The sequence below is a fragment of the Neolamprologus brichardi genome, chromosome 22 (genome assembly GCF_056152115.1).
Source record: "Neolamprologus brichardi isolate AB-2024 chromosome 22, ASM5615211v1, whole genome shotgun sequence".
Classification (NCBI taxonomy): Eukaryota; Metazoa; Chordata; class Actinopteri; order Cichliformes; family Cichlidae; genus Neolamprologus; species Neolamprologus brichardi.
In genome coordinates this window covers 26,158,132-26,177,245 of record NC_142124.1, presented here as the reverse complement: position 1 = coordinate 26,177,245, position 19,114 = coordinate 26,158,132, and the positions used below count along the sequence as shown (strand labels likewise).

Sequence of the window (19,114 nt, the reverse complement as noted above, 5' to 3'; positions counted from 1 at the left end):
CAGGAAATCACTCTGTCTAACCACAGTTTGCCATGCCATCCACAATTTGAAGCACTGTCATGGAAAGAAGAAGCCGTATGATCCAGAATCGCCAAAGTATTCTTGAGGCCGAAACTCATTTAAAATGGACCGAGGCAAAGTGGAAAAAACTGCTCTGTCATAAGACCAATGAAAATTTTTAAATGGGAACACATTGATGCTTCTTGTAATTAACACTCAGTCTATTTGTGTCTGTAAAACTGGCAGATCTGGAAAGGCACCTTCAATGGTAAAAAGCACACACAGGTTTTTGAGCACCGTATGATGCATCGAGACAATGTCTTTTCTTAGGGAAGACAGCAGCACATACTGTAAGTATAAAATTAACATTGTTTCATAGGAGGGAAGTCCAGGCACAGTGCTGGATGGGTTTATACTATGATTAGCAGAGACAGCTACCTGGACAAACTATTAACTTTTTAAAATGTGTTTTTATGTGCATTAAAGTTATATAAAAAGTTAACAGTGAAAATGCAAATCCCTTGCTAACAGTTTAACCAAAAGGCATTTCCAGTGGAAATTGGCCGACATATCCTCAGCATAACCATGTATAATATCCACAAAACTTAAGAGGTTATACACACACACACACACACAATACGGTAATATTATGTTGAAGCATAGTACGTATCACTCCGCGAGGCTCCTGCCTACGATAGCCGTAATGCTCCGACAATCCATCAAGTGGTGCGGGTTCGTAACTTAGCAAAGTCGTACTAAAAGATAACAGACTTTCTAGCGCCGTTTACATAAAATCGTTTCGAGGTCAGTAAACACAACCAGAATTCATACATAAGGCACACGGGATTATAAGGGGCGCTGTCGATTTTCAGAAAAATCAAAGGATTGATTTTAAGTGTGCCGTATTTTCCAAACAACACGGTAATAACGACGGCCCGCTAGCATGCTCTACCAAATATAGTGCTTTGTTGTGTATCTGACGGACGAAAGTTAAACCAGTTCCACACCACTGAAGCTGCAGAATTTTTACAAACCAATTCTGGTTCCTCTGTTTCATTCAACGATCCGCTTTCGCCCTTCTCATTCTCCGTCGCCACCATGCTTTTTCCACCATGTGCGTATGAAAACAAGCGCGTTTTACCCATATTCTATTGCGATATTTCATTTTCTTATTGTTGCCCAACATTATACCTGTATTACCGTGAACAGTACGATATGGCCCAGCCCTAGTGTTGGTGTTAACCACAAGCTATCAAAAAATACTGATCCACCACAGCCACACTAACAGGGCCGCCTCTGACACAGATCTGTATGCATTTAAATTATAACGACCTGATGAAATATTTGCAGGGTCATCCATCAAACTGTTAACTGACAGAATATTTCAAAATGGCATTTAACCCTGGTCATCCATGGCTCGAGCCCGGATGTTTTTTGAATGATCTCATGAAAGAATTGTTTATTAGGGGCAGGCGTGTTCAGGCATCAGTGTGTCACTGTTGATCAAAGGCCAAATCACATCTGAAACTCTCCCATCTCTGACCACCCAACAATCTCACAGGAGACACTCTCTCCGGCAGCTCCAACCCAACTGCCTGTGTTGATTGATGGGGGATTGACAAACAGCATTCAATAAAAAATATCTGGGATTCCACCAGCTTTGTTGCAGAGCAGGTTGACCTAGTGACTAATGATGCTAAGAGGCATTAAAATGCAACACTGCCCCAAATACGCTCAATAGGATTCATAATGGGAAGTAGGGAGGCCAGCCTATAACACCCTTAGTTATCAGTTCAGCTAAAGCCTTTTCACAAAACAAAAAAAATGAGAAAGGCACAGAGGAGTCCAGAACAGGCAGAGAAGTTGCAGCAGAGACCGCTTCTAAATTCTGATAAAACCGAGTCATTCTTGACCATGATATGTCCTTCAATGCACATATTACAGAACTATGTATGACTGCTTTCTTCCATTTGCACAATATCTCTAAAATTACAAAAACATCCCATCTCAGAGTGATGCTGAAAAACTAGTTTATTATTTCTAGGCTGGACTACTGTAATTTTTTTTTATTATTATCAGAATGTCCTAAAAAACCTTCAGTCAATCCAGAATCTGAAGCAACAGTACTGACCGGGACTAGAAAGAGAGAGCACATTTTTCCCTATATTGGCTTCTTTTCCATTGGCTACCCATTAAATCCAGAATTAAATTTAAAATCCTCCTCACAAACAAGGCCTTGAATAATCAAGCCCGATCACATCTTAAAGACCCCATCAGGTTGGCGAATTTGAATGTGCCGCTGCTTTTAAAATGTTCATCTCTGACGCACTGAGCCACAGATTCACATATTTACCACATAATTTTCCCACGTAGACCAGAAAAAAAATGTAAATAAAAATCATTACTTAAAACAAAGTTATTCTGATGACCACAGTGAAAAATAACATTGTAGACATGAAATCATGCATACTGCTTAGAGTAATGTCAGGCTTAGACAACAGTGTCTCACTCTCCTCAGAGACTGTGGCATATATGCATGACTGTGGTATGTGTAACAATGAGTAACCACAACAACATGGGGATGCTCCGTGTCTGTCATCCTGAAACTCTCATAGTTTCCAATAAAAGCTCTTAGGTTATTTTTCCATGCAAATCAAATTGCACTTCTATGCTTAAACTTCGTACGCTGTATATTCACATAGAATATATTATGTTATCATAACACTGACATTTACCATTTACAAAGTCAATGACTCCACTCTAAAGGAAAAATTGTGTCTACTCTGCCACAGTGATATTTTAGAAGAAAAAATTAACACATTATTTGAGAGCATTTTGTGTAACTTTTATAAATAACGCATTAATTAATTTGCATTAGTAATTATTGTGTCATTCTGTATCTTGTAGAGGGCCTCATTCTCACTAGGTGAATACTTGAGCGCACTCTTTGCGGAAGAGTCCTACCATCCTTTTTGGCTGCTTGTTTGACCATCAGAATAACGATGGTGTGTGCGCCGTGGGCAGCTACAATTTGAGCCAGTAGTTGGACACACTGAGTAGATTTCCATATCTCATCTCTTGGCTTTGAGTCAAGAGGGAGCATATTTTGGTCTACTACAGTTCTTTTTACTTTTTACTTTTACTTTTTACTCATAAAACGAAACCCAACTCAATGTTCCAAGTACTTCCCATGGTCAGCCCCATCTATCCTGCTTTTGACTATCAAAAAGCTCATCAGGCTGAGCACATGCTCGAGGGTTTTCTGGCAATTCATGGGACACAATTCAAATTTAAATTCAAAATAGACATTTTCTGAAATAACAGTCCCAACCAACAGTCTGAAAGTAGGGCCATCACAGGTTTGACATTTCTGATACAAGTTAAAATCTGCATATTCACAGAGCAGCCTATTAATTCTCCATTATGTGATTAGACTACATAAGACAAAATCATGGATCAATGTTTGTTGACAGCAAAAGGTGCATATATACAGCAATTACTCAAGTGGCTCATTTCCAGCATCAGTGACATTAGCAGTTTTAGATTAATCATTGTAATACTGAGTAACTTCTACATTGATATATACACAACTATGCATGCAATTTGTCACCAATCACAACATTAATTCAATGCTACATATTCCCACACTACACTGTGTCATCCATCACAAGGCAGGAAAGCATTCCACCTGTGACCCCTTTTCAAGAAGCATTTTCCTCTCACACTTCGCGTCACAGAGCCAACTCAGATGAAGTTGTACAGTAATGTTAACAAGCATTCTTTAAGTCACATCGGTGACACCGTGTGGCTCTGCATTTGTTGCATGTAAGGACATCAAGAGTTGGGAGTTCGCCTTGTAATCGGAAGGTTGCCGGTTTGAGCCCCGGCTTGGACAGTCTCGGTCGTTGTGTCCTTGGGCAAGACACTTCACCCGTTGCCTACTGGTGGTGGTCAGAGGGCCCGGTGGCGCCAGTGTCCGGCAGCCTCGCCTCTGTCAGTGCGCCCCAGGGTGGCTGTGGCTACGACGTAGCTTGCCATCACCAGTGTGTGAATGGGTGAATGACTGAATGTAGTGTAAAGCGCTTTGGGGTCCTTAGGGACTAGTAAAGCGCTATATAAATACAGGCCATTTACCATTTACCATCATAGTAAGACAGCAACCATTTCATTTGGCCGATACCAGTGCAGTTTTATTTATTCTTCATTGTGTCCATTATCCTTTTTTTTTTAAATTTGTGACACAGCAGCTAAAAACTAGCTGATGACATCACTATGTCATCTTATTTGCACAAGTTATTCAACAGGACCAATATGGGACATCCAGCTGATAATCTGGATAATATTGATATTCTTTTTCCTTTTAGACTATTTTCTTTTTGACTTTCTTAAATAACAGAATTCAGACTGTTGGTCAGACAAAACAAGGCATTTGAAGTTAAAATGTCAGACAGCAGTCATTACAGTCATCACAGCTGAAATTATTGAAAATATAAGTGAATACATTTTTTGTTTCTTTTGATATATTTCGATAAGTATGTTGTGACCAGGCTGTTGGATGCATGTGTGGAATCCTATCCTATGTGCTCTCTGCACTCATCGCTTGCTCTCACAGCTATTTCTGACACTTGGAGTTCAATAGGAGGGGCAGGGTGGCAGTAGACTAGGAGATCACTGAAGTGGTCAGAAATATGACATGGTGACCTTGTGTTACAGCAAACCAATTGGACAAGGCAGCTTCTCACTGAGTGAGCAAAGACCTAAAGGCAGTGACCTCTGAGAGCCACAGTCAAGAGGAAAAATGGCATGCTACTAATGCTCCCTGAGCGAGCAGTCAGAATCTGTCCAAGCTACCGATTTGCTTTAATAAACCAGCTATGAACAGTAAAGCTTTTCCCAGTCACCTGAAAGAGTTATAAAAGCCTTAAACCTATACTAACTAGCTGGTAATACCCTGTAGTCCTCTAGTCAAGCTATCCATATGAGTCATGCCAGTCATAAACAGCAAACCACAGAACAGCACACCAGAGACAAAAATGGAGAGCAAATATGTAGCAAAGAAGATGTTCTCGTGTTACTTGTTTTGCAGAGGAACGAATGTTACAAAATGTTTAAAGGGAAACTATCCAGCAGAATACCACATCACATCAGACCAGGACTGACACACTGCTTTGAGATATTGTTCAAAAGAAAGGAAACACTCCAGTGGTATACAGATGCTCGATTTATTAAAAAAAAAAAAAAAAAAAAAAAAAATGATGAGCTGCATTGTTAGTAAGAATTGTGTGAGTCCAGATGCAGACTTTCCTACTAACAGCAAAAACCAGTTCTCAGTGTTTGATCTGCTATTTGCTTAACCAAAGAGACTGAGACTTATGGTTTCCTGTAGACTTGTGAATTATAGGAAGGCTCGAGGAGTCAAGTCGTTTGAGTTAAAACATGCGGCGAGCTGGAGTCAGCTGGTGCCTTGTACCCCCAAATCTCGGTTTTCAGATAATGTTCCACTCAGAGATGAGTGCAGACAGAGAGAGGTTTGTGTGGCTTGCACATTTCACAATCGCCACATTCCATCTGCATGCATACTTCTACACCTGTCTGTGCCTGCTGCCTTTTAGTTTCTCTCTGCTTTGAAGACACCTGTTTCTGTATACTCTATCCAACATGATATCCTCTGGCTGCCAGATTTGGTCCTCAGTTAAAACTAGTCAAAGGTATGTTCATGACAGCTGTTAAGTGCTGAGCGTCTGGCCTTGGACTCACCCGTGTTGTGTTGGGCTTGTTGCTGGGCCACAGTTTCGCTGCTAGCACTGTGTCCCATGCTATGGCTTCTGTCCCTCCTGGGCTGCCAGGCGCTGCCTCTCCTGAGGCCAGCGGCAGCAGAAGTAAGCCTAAAGCCACCTCGCTCTCCTCCAAACAGAGAGCTCCTGTAACTCAACACTGTCTTGACTGCTCACTTGCGTCGTTCAGTCGCTACAGTCTTTGCCCTCCCTTCAGCTTGTGTTATTTCTCTCTCACACCCTCCCTCCCTCCTTCTCTCTCACTTTAAAACACAAACACACTCACTCAGTTCTTTGGTCCCTCCCTTCTTGGAGCACTGACTTCATAAATAAGGTACACCAATAAGGTAATCCAGCAGTCTGGAGTGCCTTTCATTCCATAGAACTGATTTTTTGAGGGAAAAGTTCAAAGCAGGAGATCTCTGAAGCTTGGCCGGATCAGACATCAAGGATAGAGGGATTTCAAACGCAATGGGACCACCCACTTCTACCAATTTACAGAGTGACAAAACATTACTGCCTTAAGGGCAAGGGGGCGGGATCTGCAGGGTGAGGTAACTTGAGAAGTGGAAGGTGAGCTGAGCCAAGGTGGAGCTCAGTGGCAGAGCAGAGGAAATGGCACAGTGCAGGTGTCCAGTAACTCCCTGTGGATTGTCCGTTAAAGCAATGATGTGAAACTCCGCTTCACACCAATAGCTCCCTAGTGCAAATATTTTTGTTGTTTGCTGGTTACAGGGGAAAAAAACAAAAAAACAAAAAAAACAATGTAGAGTTTGCACTTGCTTCTTACTTAATATGCTACATCTCTTATTAAAATCCAGTAAATGCTGTCTAAGGACATTACTCTCACATCCGTCCTCATAAGTGCCAGATGGGGAAGCATGCCTGAACTACACATTGTGTGAGAGTTAGTAGAGTTCCCTCTTTCAAGCCGACAGATAAACATTACAAAAAAGCATGTTCACTTTTTCTACTGTGACTCAGAAACAGTTTAGTTGGCAGAAGTCGTTCGAAGTCTACTCAAAGAACAGAAGAGTCTACTGTAACAACATGTTCATGATTTTAAAAACCCAAACATAATGTTAAAAGATTGAGGATAGGAAGATAAGAAAAGTTAAAACTGCACTGGAATAATAGCAAGCTACTTCCATTGTACTGTATATAGCAAGCTTAAACTTGAGTTTTTTCAAGAAATATTTAAAGTGAAGAGGAGCAAGAGAACAATCCGTATCTTTTAAGGACATAAAAACTTCAAAAGAAGCTGACTTCAAGATGTGGCCCACACGGTAGCTCCCTCTACAGTCAAAATGCAGCAACACAACTCTGACACAGGAATGCGTGGAATGCACAAACACAAGTGGGCTTATTGGTACAAGGACAGTAGTTAGGACAACAATCCTTGAAATCCTAACAAAACAAACAGGATGATCACACCTTTGGCAATTACTGTAGAGTACTATCATGGTACTTAAATACTTCCCACTCTTTCAGAAGCACAGTGACAGATGGAGACAAGCACTTTGGGTTTTCAAGCAGCTTGAAAATTGAGAAAATATTAACTCAATGACTCAAAAAAAAAAAAAACCCACACTGCTGTCACAATGACAACCCCAAAACACAAACATGTAGAATGATTCATCATGATGAAAGAGCTCTGCGGATCGAAACATAAAAACACGTGAGCCTGTCAGTTTCTCAATAGCATCACTTTTAGAGCAGACCTGAGGAGGAAGTGCAGTTTATTTTTACTGCTTGGCCACAGTGCCAGGCAGGGATGAGTAGATCGAGCTTCCTTAATCTTCTCCACCACGGCCCAGTTATCTGAGCCATACATACAGCTATGCTCTGCCCTATTGTGGCACTTCAATGAATTTAAGTAATATGAGATTACTTCTTAGAATATGGCCACAAATGTTCTAAAACTTAAACACAAGATATACTGAAAGTACAGAAAACACACTCTTGTTTGAAGGAAGGTAAACAGCATTTACCATCAACGTGATAGACAAAAAAAAGTTTACTCACAACTATATTCAGACTGCACAGCCATCCCAGCTATGTTTTCACAGATGAATAACAATTCAGTCTAGAACAAAAGATCCTCGGGGCTAAATGAATTGGATGGTGATACCAAGACGTCTACAGGGTGAAACGATCAGTGGTGAAAATGGACACAAGGCCACACTGCAGTGAGTGAAACCAGCAGCTCGACTCACCTACAGGTGTGTCTTCTGGGTATGAGCCAATCAGATAGCTGTACTGATAAATGGAGCTATGCGTCACAAGGACAGTCCCTATATGGGCATCCTCATATTATCAGATGGCATTTCTGTTAAACTACAGAAGCTTCTCTTTGTGTTTGTTGTAAACCTTTTCCACACAAATTCATCTTGTCAAACAAATAAAATATTTAATCGTAACATAAAATTTGGTTTTCTTACCATGATTTTCCATCACTGTGCAAACTCAGCAGTCAGCACCTCCTGAAACAAATAAGGATTAAGCATTTAATATTCATTTTAAAGTATAACAGATTTATTTGTTATAAGATGTTCCAGTTACTTCTTTCACAAACATTAAAAATATGTTAGACTTTATAACTTTTATTTCTTGTTTAAAAAGTTTTAAGAGATTCAGAAAAAAATAAAATAAAATGAAACAATATCCTATTTGTTGAAATATCAATCAATCCCCAAAACAAATAAAACCATTGTTTAGTGGGGGGAAGAAGAAAAAAACAAAACAAAAAAAAAAAAACACCAAGGTGAGAGCAGTCAGTGAAACCTTCACATTACTCTGTTTGCTCGTATAGATTAGATCAGGGGTAGGCAACTCCAGGCCTCAAGTGCCGGTGTCCTGCAGGTTTTAGACATCACCCTGTGTCAACACACCTGAATCAAATCATTAGTTCATTCCCAGGCCTCTGGAGAACTTCAAGACATGTTGAGGAGGTAATTTAGCCATTTGAGTCGGCTGTGTTGGATCAAGGACGCATCTAAAACCTGCAGGACACCGGCACTCGAGGGCTGGAGTTGCCTACCCCTGGACTAGATGTTCTCTGCAGCTAATGGGGAGAACACTGAAGCTAAACAAAAGCTCTCCTTTTAGCCAAGACAACATAGGACATTAATTAACTCAAACACTGACTTAAGATCAATTCTAAAAGCCTAAAAGGCACAAAAAAGTCACCATTAAGAGAGTATCAGGCAGTTGTAGTGTTGCAGGGAAAGGGAGTGCACACTCTCCCAGGAACTAAGGCACAAATATTAAAAATTAAAATGCTCACTAAATAGTCTTTGACATAAAATACTTTTCTTTCTCCGTTGCTGAGAAATTATCTGGAATCCTTTACTTCACATAAGCACTTTGAGATAACCAAGCAAAAACTGTTACTGTGTGACAGAGTGAGACACTGAATGAGTTCATAATCTCAAGTATAATTTAAGAAGGCATACTGGGGGCAGTTTTCAAAATGCAATGAAACTGATACTATATAACTTCAAAGTTTTACATGTAAAACAAAGGGTGTAATAAAAACAATCACTAACATTTTCAATCATGAGGACCACCTGAGACAATCCAACCATGAAGCTGAAAGCATACAAGCATTTATAAATCGTTCTCTGTTTAAGAGGAAGCTGATGAAGTGCCAACTGAAAGTTACATAAGGTATAAGATTACTGCAATAACACTTGAGCTGTGAATATAGTCTGAAAAACTAATGACATCATCGCAGCTGTCATGGCACTACAGCATACTGCCATAATAGGAGCAAATTTATACAGCCTGACCAATGTGAGATTTGTAAGACCGATCATAATACTGATACTTGGTGGTTTAAAAATGGAATATTCTGATATCTCGTGCAATGTTTTTTGGTCATTTTTTTAAAAAAAACAGTCATACAAAATACAAACAGGTGTCCCAACATTTGTTGTCATTTCTTTACATTCTACCAAAGTCTGTTCATTTGTGGTCCCAGCAAGCTATTGATTTTTTTTTACACTGTCCAACTATAATTCCAAACAATAAAATGCACTTATGCTCCTTATTTATCCCAAAAGGCAGATATGAAATTCCTACAGAAATACAACAGCAGCTAAACACAGTAATCAACTCACAAAAAACTAAATAGCTTAATAAAAGTGGCAATCTGAACTACTCCAACCTGAAAGACCCTTATGAAATACAACAACTAAAATTCTGTAAAAGAAAGCAGCTGAATAAGTTCTAAAAAATAAATATATTTTAAATTCAAATAAAGTTTAAAAAGCTAAATATATTTTTAATGCTCTCTAAAGTATAATAGCTACAAAATAAATCAGAATAAAAATAGCTTGCTAAATGTAGCCGAAAGCTAAATGTGTAGTTAATCCGTATCAGTGTTTGTTCTGACAGCAAATTTTGATTTTGTTTTAGTGGCAGTCTTTTGACTAAAACGTCATTTTGTGTTAGTCCTATTTTAGGCATTGTAACCCTTTTAGATTGAGCCCTGTTTTAATTTGGTTAAAAATCATAACATTATCACAGTTGAGTAAAATATAAAGTGTTTGTCATGTTTTTACTGGTAAAAGTTGTGCCACATGGCTTATAAAGTGTCTTATTTTCCTTGATATCAAATGTGAATGTGTCCATATGTCCACTCTTCTCTTCCTGTTTTCTTATGAAAACAGAGAGCATGGGAGCTTCTCCCCCTGCCCATCCTGTTCTTGTCATAGACACGTCAAATTGCAAGCCTAACCTTGCTGCACAAGGAGATTAATTCTGATTGGCTCACTTCCAAACCTGGCCCGCCTCTCTAAACAACTTGTATCCAATTGGAGCTTGTTTCACTAGAACATTTTCTTCTTGAATTTATTTAGTCATCGTCTTGTTTTCTTCAGAAAAGAAAGGGATGTTGACGAAAACTATGCCTGTATATAGACCTATAAACAGTTCACTTGTTAAGCTGGCCTGTCAGGTGAAGCATGTTATGCCAATATGCATTTTCACGAAAATCTTCCGGAGGTTTAAATAAACCTGTATGAGTTACCACAAAAACGTATCTGTGCAAAAAATGTGAACAAGCTCTACTTAAATCTCATTAACACCAAACTATCAAACAGCCGACTAAATATTATAGGATTATTGTTCAGACTCACACTCACATTAAGTCTTAAAATAAAAAAAAAATCTTTTCTGTTTTTTTGACATTTCTCGTTAACGTTCAAACATGGCTGACACATCATAGTTCAAAATCAAAAAGTAATTAAACTGCTTTCAAGGGACTAATGGCAACATCGTCATCACCAGGCTAGCAAATCACTGTTCTTAATGTCATGTTGCTTTAAGACCAAGCAGCTGGGTGGATTGGTGACTGATCATAGTTAAGTTCCAGATGACAAGGTCAAACAAGCAGCTGACATTGACAAACTGACAGTGTGTGTTTTCTCTCCCAGGGAGCATCACAGCATTGCCCCGCTTGCCAGTTGGTCAGAAACAGTGGGTGCGGCTACATGGTGACATCAACAGAGGTGGGTCCTAACAGCAGTATCATGCTGCACTTTGGAATGTCAAAAGTCTCCTGCGAACAAAGTGGTATAACCCCGCCCGTGTGACTGAACAATGTGTACATTACAAAATAAAAGAGTGAGCGTAGGTAGGCGAGAATTAGACCTTCTTTTCTTTACTTTTCTTTTGATGAAGCACAGAATGTTCTATGTGAATTCAGCTGCAGTCATGATGAAGAAAATGTACAATAAGCCAATAATTGTTATGTGTATGAGATTTGTATTTTAAAATGCCATTATGAGTCAACTTACTTTGACTGAAGGTCATTGATTATCAATAAAATGCTCCCCCAGAAACAGCGACCTTGAAGTTTTTCCTTTGACTTCTGGTTCCAATGGGGAAAACCTCAGCAGCAAAATGATCCTGTCAAGTATACAAACATTCAGGAACATAAGGCAAGACACAAAAAGTGAACTTCCTTGTAGATGAGCTGCTTTGAAAACCACTGAGTAAGCCGTTTATGAGTTACAGTTTTAGTTTGTGCCATTTCCTTGGACTGTAGCAGAGATCCCCCCCAAACACCACTGATGAAAAAAGGAAAACACAAGTTGCTCATTTACGATAAAACATTCATTACCTCACACCGAAACAAGAGCACCAACTCCGCTTTTGAACTTTGAGTTTGAGTTCAGCAACTGTCCAACCCCTCTGCCTCAACCATTTTGGTTCAGTCCAACTGGTTTGACAAGTCTTGGCCTACATGCTCAACAGCTGTAGCTGCGCTGTACTTCCCTTCAGCTATTCCACTTCTCTTAAGCATATGTTTACTTAAACACGTAACTCCTAGGTATTCCCCAAAATGCCCAACATCCGCAACAGTGCACTAACATCCACTATATAAATAGATGCACACTGTTAATAGTAAGAATGTGTGCAAATGGCATGTAAAAATAAGTCCTTCTTGCCTAATGATAATATTTTTATAATTACTAATAAATCTGTTCAATCTGACCCAATACCGATGCATAGTTTTATTACTTTCTTCCTGATAAGCAATAATAAATAGATAAAGGCTTATTTCCAACTGATGGGTAAAGAAAGAAATTGATACACAGTTACACTCACAAATAATTCACTAGATCAAGTTCAGCACCATTGCAACCCAATTCTGCTCTCAAATATCCTCCGAGCACTGGTGCCGGCTGGCAGCACAGCAAACACAGAGGTGAGTTAATGTGCACCGGTTTATGTGCATGTACAAGAGTGTGAAAACCAGAACAGCTGAGCCAGTGGACTGAGGCCTTGGGACACCACGTGAACATGTGCAAACACACGCACACAATCCTGTCACTGCTTTACAGAACAACCAAAGGCTGAATAGGTGATAGCCCAGCCTCTGATTTACCTTGGTTTTCAGTTAGTGCTTCCATGTTAGCTCTGTGACTTAAACCCACATCAACAGCAGATAGATTTTCATGTCTGGTAGTCTGGTAATAGGAACAAAGTTATGTTCTCACATTCTCGTGAAAAGCAGATTTTTTCTGAAGCATGGTATTAAAAAAATCTTCTATTTAAATCTGGGGGATAATGCCACAAAAGCAAGTATTATAGGCGCATGACTTTCAGGGGGAGAAAAAAAGCATTTTGAAACCATTTTTGTGGAAAAGTCAGCAGACTTTAAAATCAGGTTTCATTGAAAAACATTTTTACTGGTGATTCTGTATATGCAGTTTTTATATTCCAGTGACCAGTGAAGTTAATTTAGATAATACTGTGTACAGCCCTTACCAAGATAGTTAGTGTTAAGTGGTATGCTAGAGCTACCTAATCTCAAGTGCGATATGAATTTTTTAAAAACATTTTAATCGAGGATAAAGGAAAGAGAGCAGAAACAACAAAACAACATGTGTCCAAAACCAGAGCTGTGACGTGGCGACATGGCTCGGGCCTCTCCAGGTAATGATAACATGTTAATTAAGGCTAACAATTATTTTTACCTGAGAACAGAAACCTTTGTGGAACAAAACCTGAAAGGAGTTTATTTTAAAGCCATACTTCACTTGTACTCTGTGGAAACATTACAACTAACAAAAAGTGGCAGTACAACTAAAGAAAAGAAAAATATGCAGATTGTTAAATACTTCATCTACAATATTTAGCCCAAATATTACATTCTGTTAATAGATCCTAAGAGTAGATAATTTACTTATAAATAAAAAAGTTTAAGTAGAAAAGTAAGTGTACTTTTTATTTGCGGTATCAATCCATTAGCATGGTATTTATTTAGCAACACAGACATTTTGCTAATGCCAGTTGCCAATGAAAACATAATTATACAAAAAAAAATCCATGTGAAGCAAAAATGTAATTTTAGGGTTCTTGAGTTTGTTTGTTTATTTTTAAACATATTTATTTTGGAGCAAATTTGTAAAACTTTCACAGTTTTCCATCAGATGTGACTACACAAGTAATTTTATGGAGCTTCTTTGTGCCAATTAGTCATAAATTTTGAAGGACTTTTCCTTCATAACAGACGTTTCAAGCATCCTCCAAAGACATGCCGGCCAGACCCATTTGAAAATTTCTTTGGAAACAAGCTTCAAAATAACTGCAGAAAAAAGTGACCTGAAGGCCTCACAAAGATGGTTGCTGAGTGGAAAGGTTTGATTCTGGAAGGATTGTGTTTATACTTTGGAGGAACCATTGGAATATATCATATCAAATGTATCGTAACAAAATATTATTGTCCTCTTGTTTACTGTAGTTTTTAATCTCCAAACACCTGAAATGATCTCAAATTCAGCAAAAATCTCCACTTTTGGCTTTTTCTTTTTTTAAATGTGTTTAGGCAAGAGCATGGCCTTTTTTCAATGAGTCAATTATCCTTCTTCAACAAAAAAAGATTACTCCTTGAGCCACTTAGACTTGTATCTAATTTGGTTGTCACTTTTCATAAAATGCACATCATGAGACTCTCACAGCTCCACACACCCAATCCACAGTGATTACTCTCATGAATATAAACCAGGTCCAAGAAATTTCCTTAAAAATAAAGTTAGCACTTCAAGCTGTCAACATACTTTGTTAAATGTCGACCTGACTCTGTTTTAATGGAAGCAAAGCAATGTTTAATGATGGCAGATTATGTTAAAAACTTGCAAACCATTGCATAATGAAAGATGTTTTTTGAATTATTTCCTTTAAATGTCATTTCATGTTTTTGTTAGCACTTTTAGTAATGCGTGATTCCTTCGAAAAGTCAATCTTTAGCTGAAATGCTGCGATTGTACTGCACTGGCAGTTCGTAAATTTAATTTTTTATTTTTCCCCCCTCACACAATCGTGTTTGTTCACTGTAAGCTCCCAATTAGCTCACTCTCAGCTCATGGAAAAAGGGTCAGGGTTGTGCAGAGCTGAGAGGCGCACAATCAGCCATTGTGCTACCTTTATTGTGCAGGCCTGGCGATCACTAAATGAAGCTATGAGTAACTGCGTAGCTCTCAGTGAAACACTTTCATCAGCTCATGGTGCCACATGCATTCGAATTTAAGTCCCACAGCTCCACAACATTAAAATAATCACATTCTTTGAGCTATTTATATCCCACTAACCCTTATGTGCAACTGTTTACAAAACTAGCCTGTTTTACACTTGCATGCGATTTTTTAAGGCTCGACAATATCTCTCACAGCATGAGAAAAAAATAATTTAAAGCATTTTTTATATATATTTTCATATATTTATTCTCTAGCTTTTTCTTGCTCTGCATTAATTACAAGAAGGTAGGGAGAGGGCAAAATTAAAAAGGGATTACAGTTCTATAAAGCCAACTTTTAAAATTTAGTGACAAATTCAACTGTAACAAAACTGATAGCTGATTATCTGCCAAAAGATCAATCATGGCAAACAATTAGGTGGTTATCCCTTTTCCCACCATTTGAAAAATATGTACCTTCAAAAAGTCCTATCCTATAAAGTCTCTCAACGTCACTTCATAGTGTTACATACCTTTAGGTAGTCTGACTTTCATGGAATTTTTCTCGTATGCTTGTTCAGTGAGTGTGGTCCTTGTCAAATGCAAAAAACCACAACATCCATCTGAATGCATATCCCAACAACAGGACAATGCACAGCTGCCTATCTAGCACAAAAACAAACTGTGGGTCCTACAGGGCGTATTACTGTTTTCAAACAGGTCTAAAGGCACCGAGTGCCTGTCAAGACATGTAGACCGACGTGTGAATGGAATGCAGAGAAATACTTCTCTGGAAATCAAATAGCCTAGACCAACAGGGCCCACTTGGACATTAGTATAATGCGATATAATAACTCAGAACTCTTAATCTTCTTTCTTAAGATCTCTTTAAGTTATTCAAAAGTAAGGCAAAAAAAAAATAAAAATACAAAAACACAGGTTATGCTAATTGCGTACTAGTGGCTGCCTGTACTGAGAACGACATGAAAGAAGTATTGAAAGAAACTATTAGAAGGTTATTTTCAGCTATTTGGCATCGCCCTAGTCAACGTTACGTGTACAGTAAAGGCCAGGCAGGTACAGGAAGCTACATAACAGAAGCTAATTGGGGGAAAGGTCCTGTGAAACTATCTCGATACACATTCCTTTACGTTGTTTTCTGTCTTCTATTGCATTTTCTCTTTCCACCCTGAGCAACCAAAAGTTGGGTATGTTCCCATGAAACAGAAACGTATCACAGCAGCACCTGTACAAAAGCTAATCCCTGGCTGCTGCTAACTAAAGTTAAGTAAGAGCCAGCAACAGGTGGTTACTGTCCTCCTACTGTAGCATTAGCTTTGCTAGCTAATGTAAATTAGCTCACAGTTGCTGCTCAAGCTCCTAAAGACCGATACAATGTGTTGTACAACGGTGACTCACCTTTTCCCGTACTCGGTCAGCCTAGGTGGTATTTATCCAAAAGGCTGGTGATTTTTGTGTTTTTGTTCTGTTTGATTGAACCCTTCTTACTTTTGACACTTGTCGCTGTTGTCCATCACAGGGGAGAGAGCAAGGCGGAACTAGCTCCAGTAAGTACCTTTGCAACCAACCCGAGCCCCAAAACTAATTTTCGCTCCAGAACACATGCGGCACGAAAGCATCGCCTGAATTTAACTCTAAGTGCTAAGATATGCCGAATAATACTTTTGAAAGTTCTTTGCTAAGACTTTGCTGCCAAAAGGTGTTGAACGCTAACTCGCAAGGGAGATTAAATACTGTCGCGCATGCGCAATTCTTCAAAGGGTGTTCGCTCCCCCACAGAAAAAAAAAAGCCAGACGCAAACCTCAGAAACCACGTGATTTTTCGGGGCTGGTTTGGTCAGTTTTGTGGAGAAAGTTGAAAAAGTGTGGTTCAGGTTTAGGAACTGAAGCGCTTTCACTACAAAATAACCCCATAGATAAGAAAACATAAATATATTTTTCTAATAATTAAAGATTAAATAATACAATACAAGAATAACTGTAGTTTTTATTTATATAACTGCCTTGAATATGCGTGATTTTAAAATCCTTAAATACTTGCCTGTGAATTATTGAAATTGGTGAAACTGAAAATTAAGCATATGTTATATTTTCTGGACACCCTTTAAATACCTGGGATCAAAAGTATTTGCGCACCTGGCCACTATATATTTATTTACCTTCTATATCAGAATATTTCATATGTTGTTTTAACATTAGGTTAATCATAATGTCCACACGTGGCTCAGAGTTGATTGAGAAGTGAAGAGGCACCCAACAAGTATTAAAGAAGATAATAATACTCAAAAAAGCACAACTCTTATGAGAGACATACCAGAGTTGGCTGGTTTGCTCAGATTAGCAAGTTGATATACAGCATGGCCCAGCTACTCCTTTACCGAGTCACCTGGTATTAATCTGACTGAAACTGCTGAAAAACAGACAGGCACTGGGTGCCTACTACAAGCAAGAGCTGAAGCTAGCAGTGTCTCTGGGAGAACAACAAGGGGAAGGTAAGTTATGCAGTGCTGTGGAAAAGTCTTGAGCTAAACCTCATTTCTTTGCAATCTACTGAAACATGTGCAAACATAAATGTATAGACACAACAATGAAATGAAAATGAGTAAAAGGACTAAACTTATAATGAGTGAAAGAGCATCCAGTGTCCAAAGAAAATCTGTGAAAGGCTTTTTGAAAGCCTTTATATCTATTGCTCAAGACCACTTAAAAACAGTTGGGCTCCTTGAAAACAAAAGAAAAAAAGAAATGTACATTTACAACTATCTAATGATAATTTTGCTGTAACAACATGTATATAACTGATTACTTTGTGAATCACTTAACTGTGCCACGTACAGTAAGTTAAGATTGCACATTTTTCAATACTAGCTATTTTTCCAGTTGCTTTGATACAATACAGATGAAGCAAAGATCAAATTTTCATTGAACAACTTTTACTGTAGAGGTTAGAATGCACCACAGGTATTAAAGGTACTGTGCTGCAGTGGTTTGAATCATATATTTTAATCTATCTACCAATATATTCCTGCAAATGGGGAGTCTACTTTACACACTAAAATTAATTATGGTGTTTCACAGGGTTCTGTGCTGGGACCCATTCTATTGACATTATACATACTTCCCTTTGGCAATATTATAGGAAGGCACATCATACATTTTTATTGGTTTGCAGATCATACCCAGCTTTATTTTTCTATGAAGCCAGATCACAACCACCAATTAGTTGCACTTAAGTTAAAGACATAAAGGTCTGGATGACCACCAATGCTAAAAAAAAAAAAAACCCCAACAAAAACTATCTTTAACTTTTTAGTATTACTTTTTACGTTTTTTTGTAAAAAAAAACTTCTAGGCTGTATTATTATAATTCAGTATTATCAGGTTGTTCTAAAAGCTGTTAAAAAAAAACTCCACAATCAGAAGAAGTCTTTTTGATTGTTTAACAACATATCTTTATTTCATTTATCAAAACAGCATTTTTTGGTTTTCTCTTTCTCCTCTTACTGTTTCTGTGCCCATTTGTTGGGGTTTGTGTTCATGGATGGGACTTACCGTGGGTTGCTTCCTCTGGCCAAACACACCTGTGACAGTCAACCACCTGTTCTTGATTATCCCATGAAGCAGGCTCATTCTTCACTGGGTTGTTAAACTACTCGGTTAAACCTTGGCACTTGCTTTCCTGTGTGTTTTGCGCTGACTCTGACATCTCTTGATTCTCACTGTGTGTTTCCTGTGTGCATAGATGCCCAGATTTTCCTCCCTGGTGTGTAGTGAGCCAAGACCCTGAGTTTGAGAGAGAGGGAGTGTTACCTGTAAAGTAAGAGTGGTGGAGGTCAGTTAAGGTCCATCCATATGCGATGTGTGCGGGTAAGCAATAGTGTGAACATGTTAATGATGATGTGTGTAGGTGTGTTGGTAGCTTGTAGAGGACTTTATGAAGAGATATGTAACATGAAGTGATGTTAGAAATGTGATGTGACCAACGTATCTTTAGGCAAGGTACTGAACCCTGACTTGCTCCCGATGTCATTCATTGATATAAATAGGTATCCCAAAGCTCCCGAAGAGTTTGGCAAAAAAAAAAAAAATTCTAAAAAAGAAACCCAAATTAAGCCATATCATAGAGGACCGGTCTTATTTAGCAAAAGATGTGCAACAGTTTTCTAAAGCTGTAGGATTCTAAAAGTGAATCCTACACCGTCTTCTATTGATTTTTCCTGTTTTCCAGGTCTCAAATTACAAAAAAGTCTCGAAAGAGGTTTGCAAGGAGTAACCTTTAACTTCTACCTCTCTTTCGATATGCTGGTATCTGAAATTGGGTCATTCACCTCAGACAGATATGTAAAATCCACTC

At 38.6% G+C, this 19,114-nt stretch overlaps 1 protein-coding gene across 7 annotated transcripts in view; it reads right to left on the bottom strand.

The window, feature by feature from the left end:
- Window positions 1-16,506, bottom strand: part of phactr4a (phosphatase and actin regulator 4a) — a 33,969-nt gene extending 17,463 nt beyond the window's left edge. For 2 of the 7 annotated variants that reach the window (XM_087834759.1, XM_035909710.2), the window contains exon 1: window positions 5,758-6,014. In XM_087834759.1, coding sequence (XP_087690885.1) covers window positions 5,758-5,815 — 58 coding nt within the window. In that variant the 5' untranslated portion in view covers window positions 5,816-6,014. Of the gene's footprint in view, window positions 1-5,757; window positions 6,015-7,799; window positions 8,149-8,215; window positions 8,258-11,575; window positions 11,688-11,901; window positions 12,082-15,272; window positions 15,403-16,158 lie in introns of those variants that run through there. The other 5 variants (XM_087834756.1, XM_087834757.1, XM_087834758.1 and 2 more) reach the window with 5 other exon arrangements.
- Between the last annotated feature and the right edge of the window lie 2,608 nt (window positions 16,507-19,114).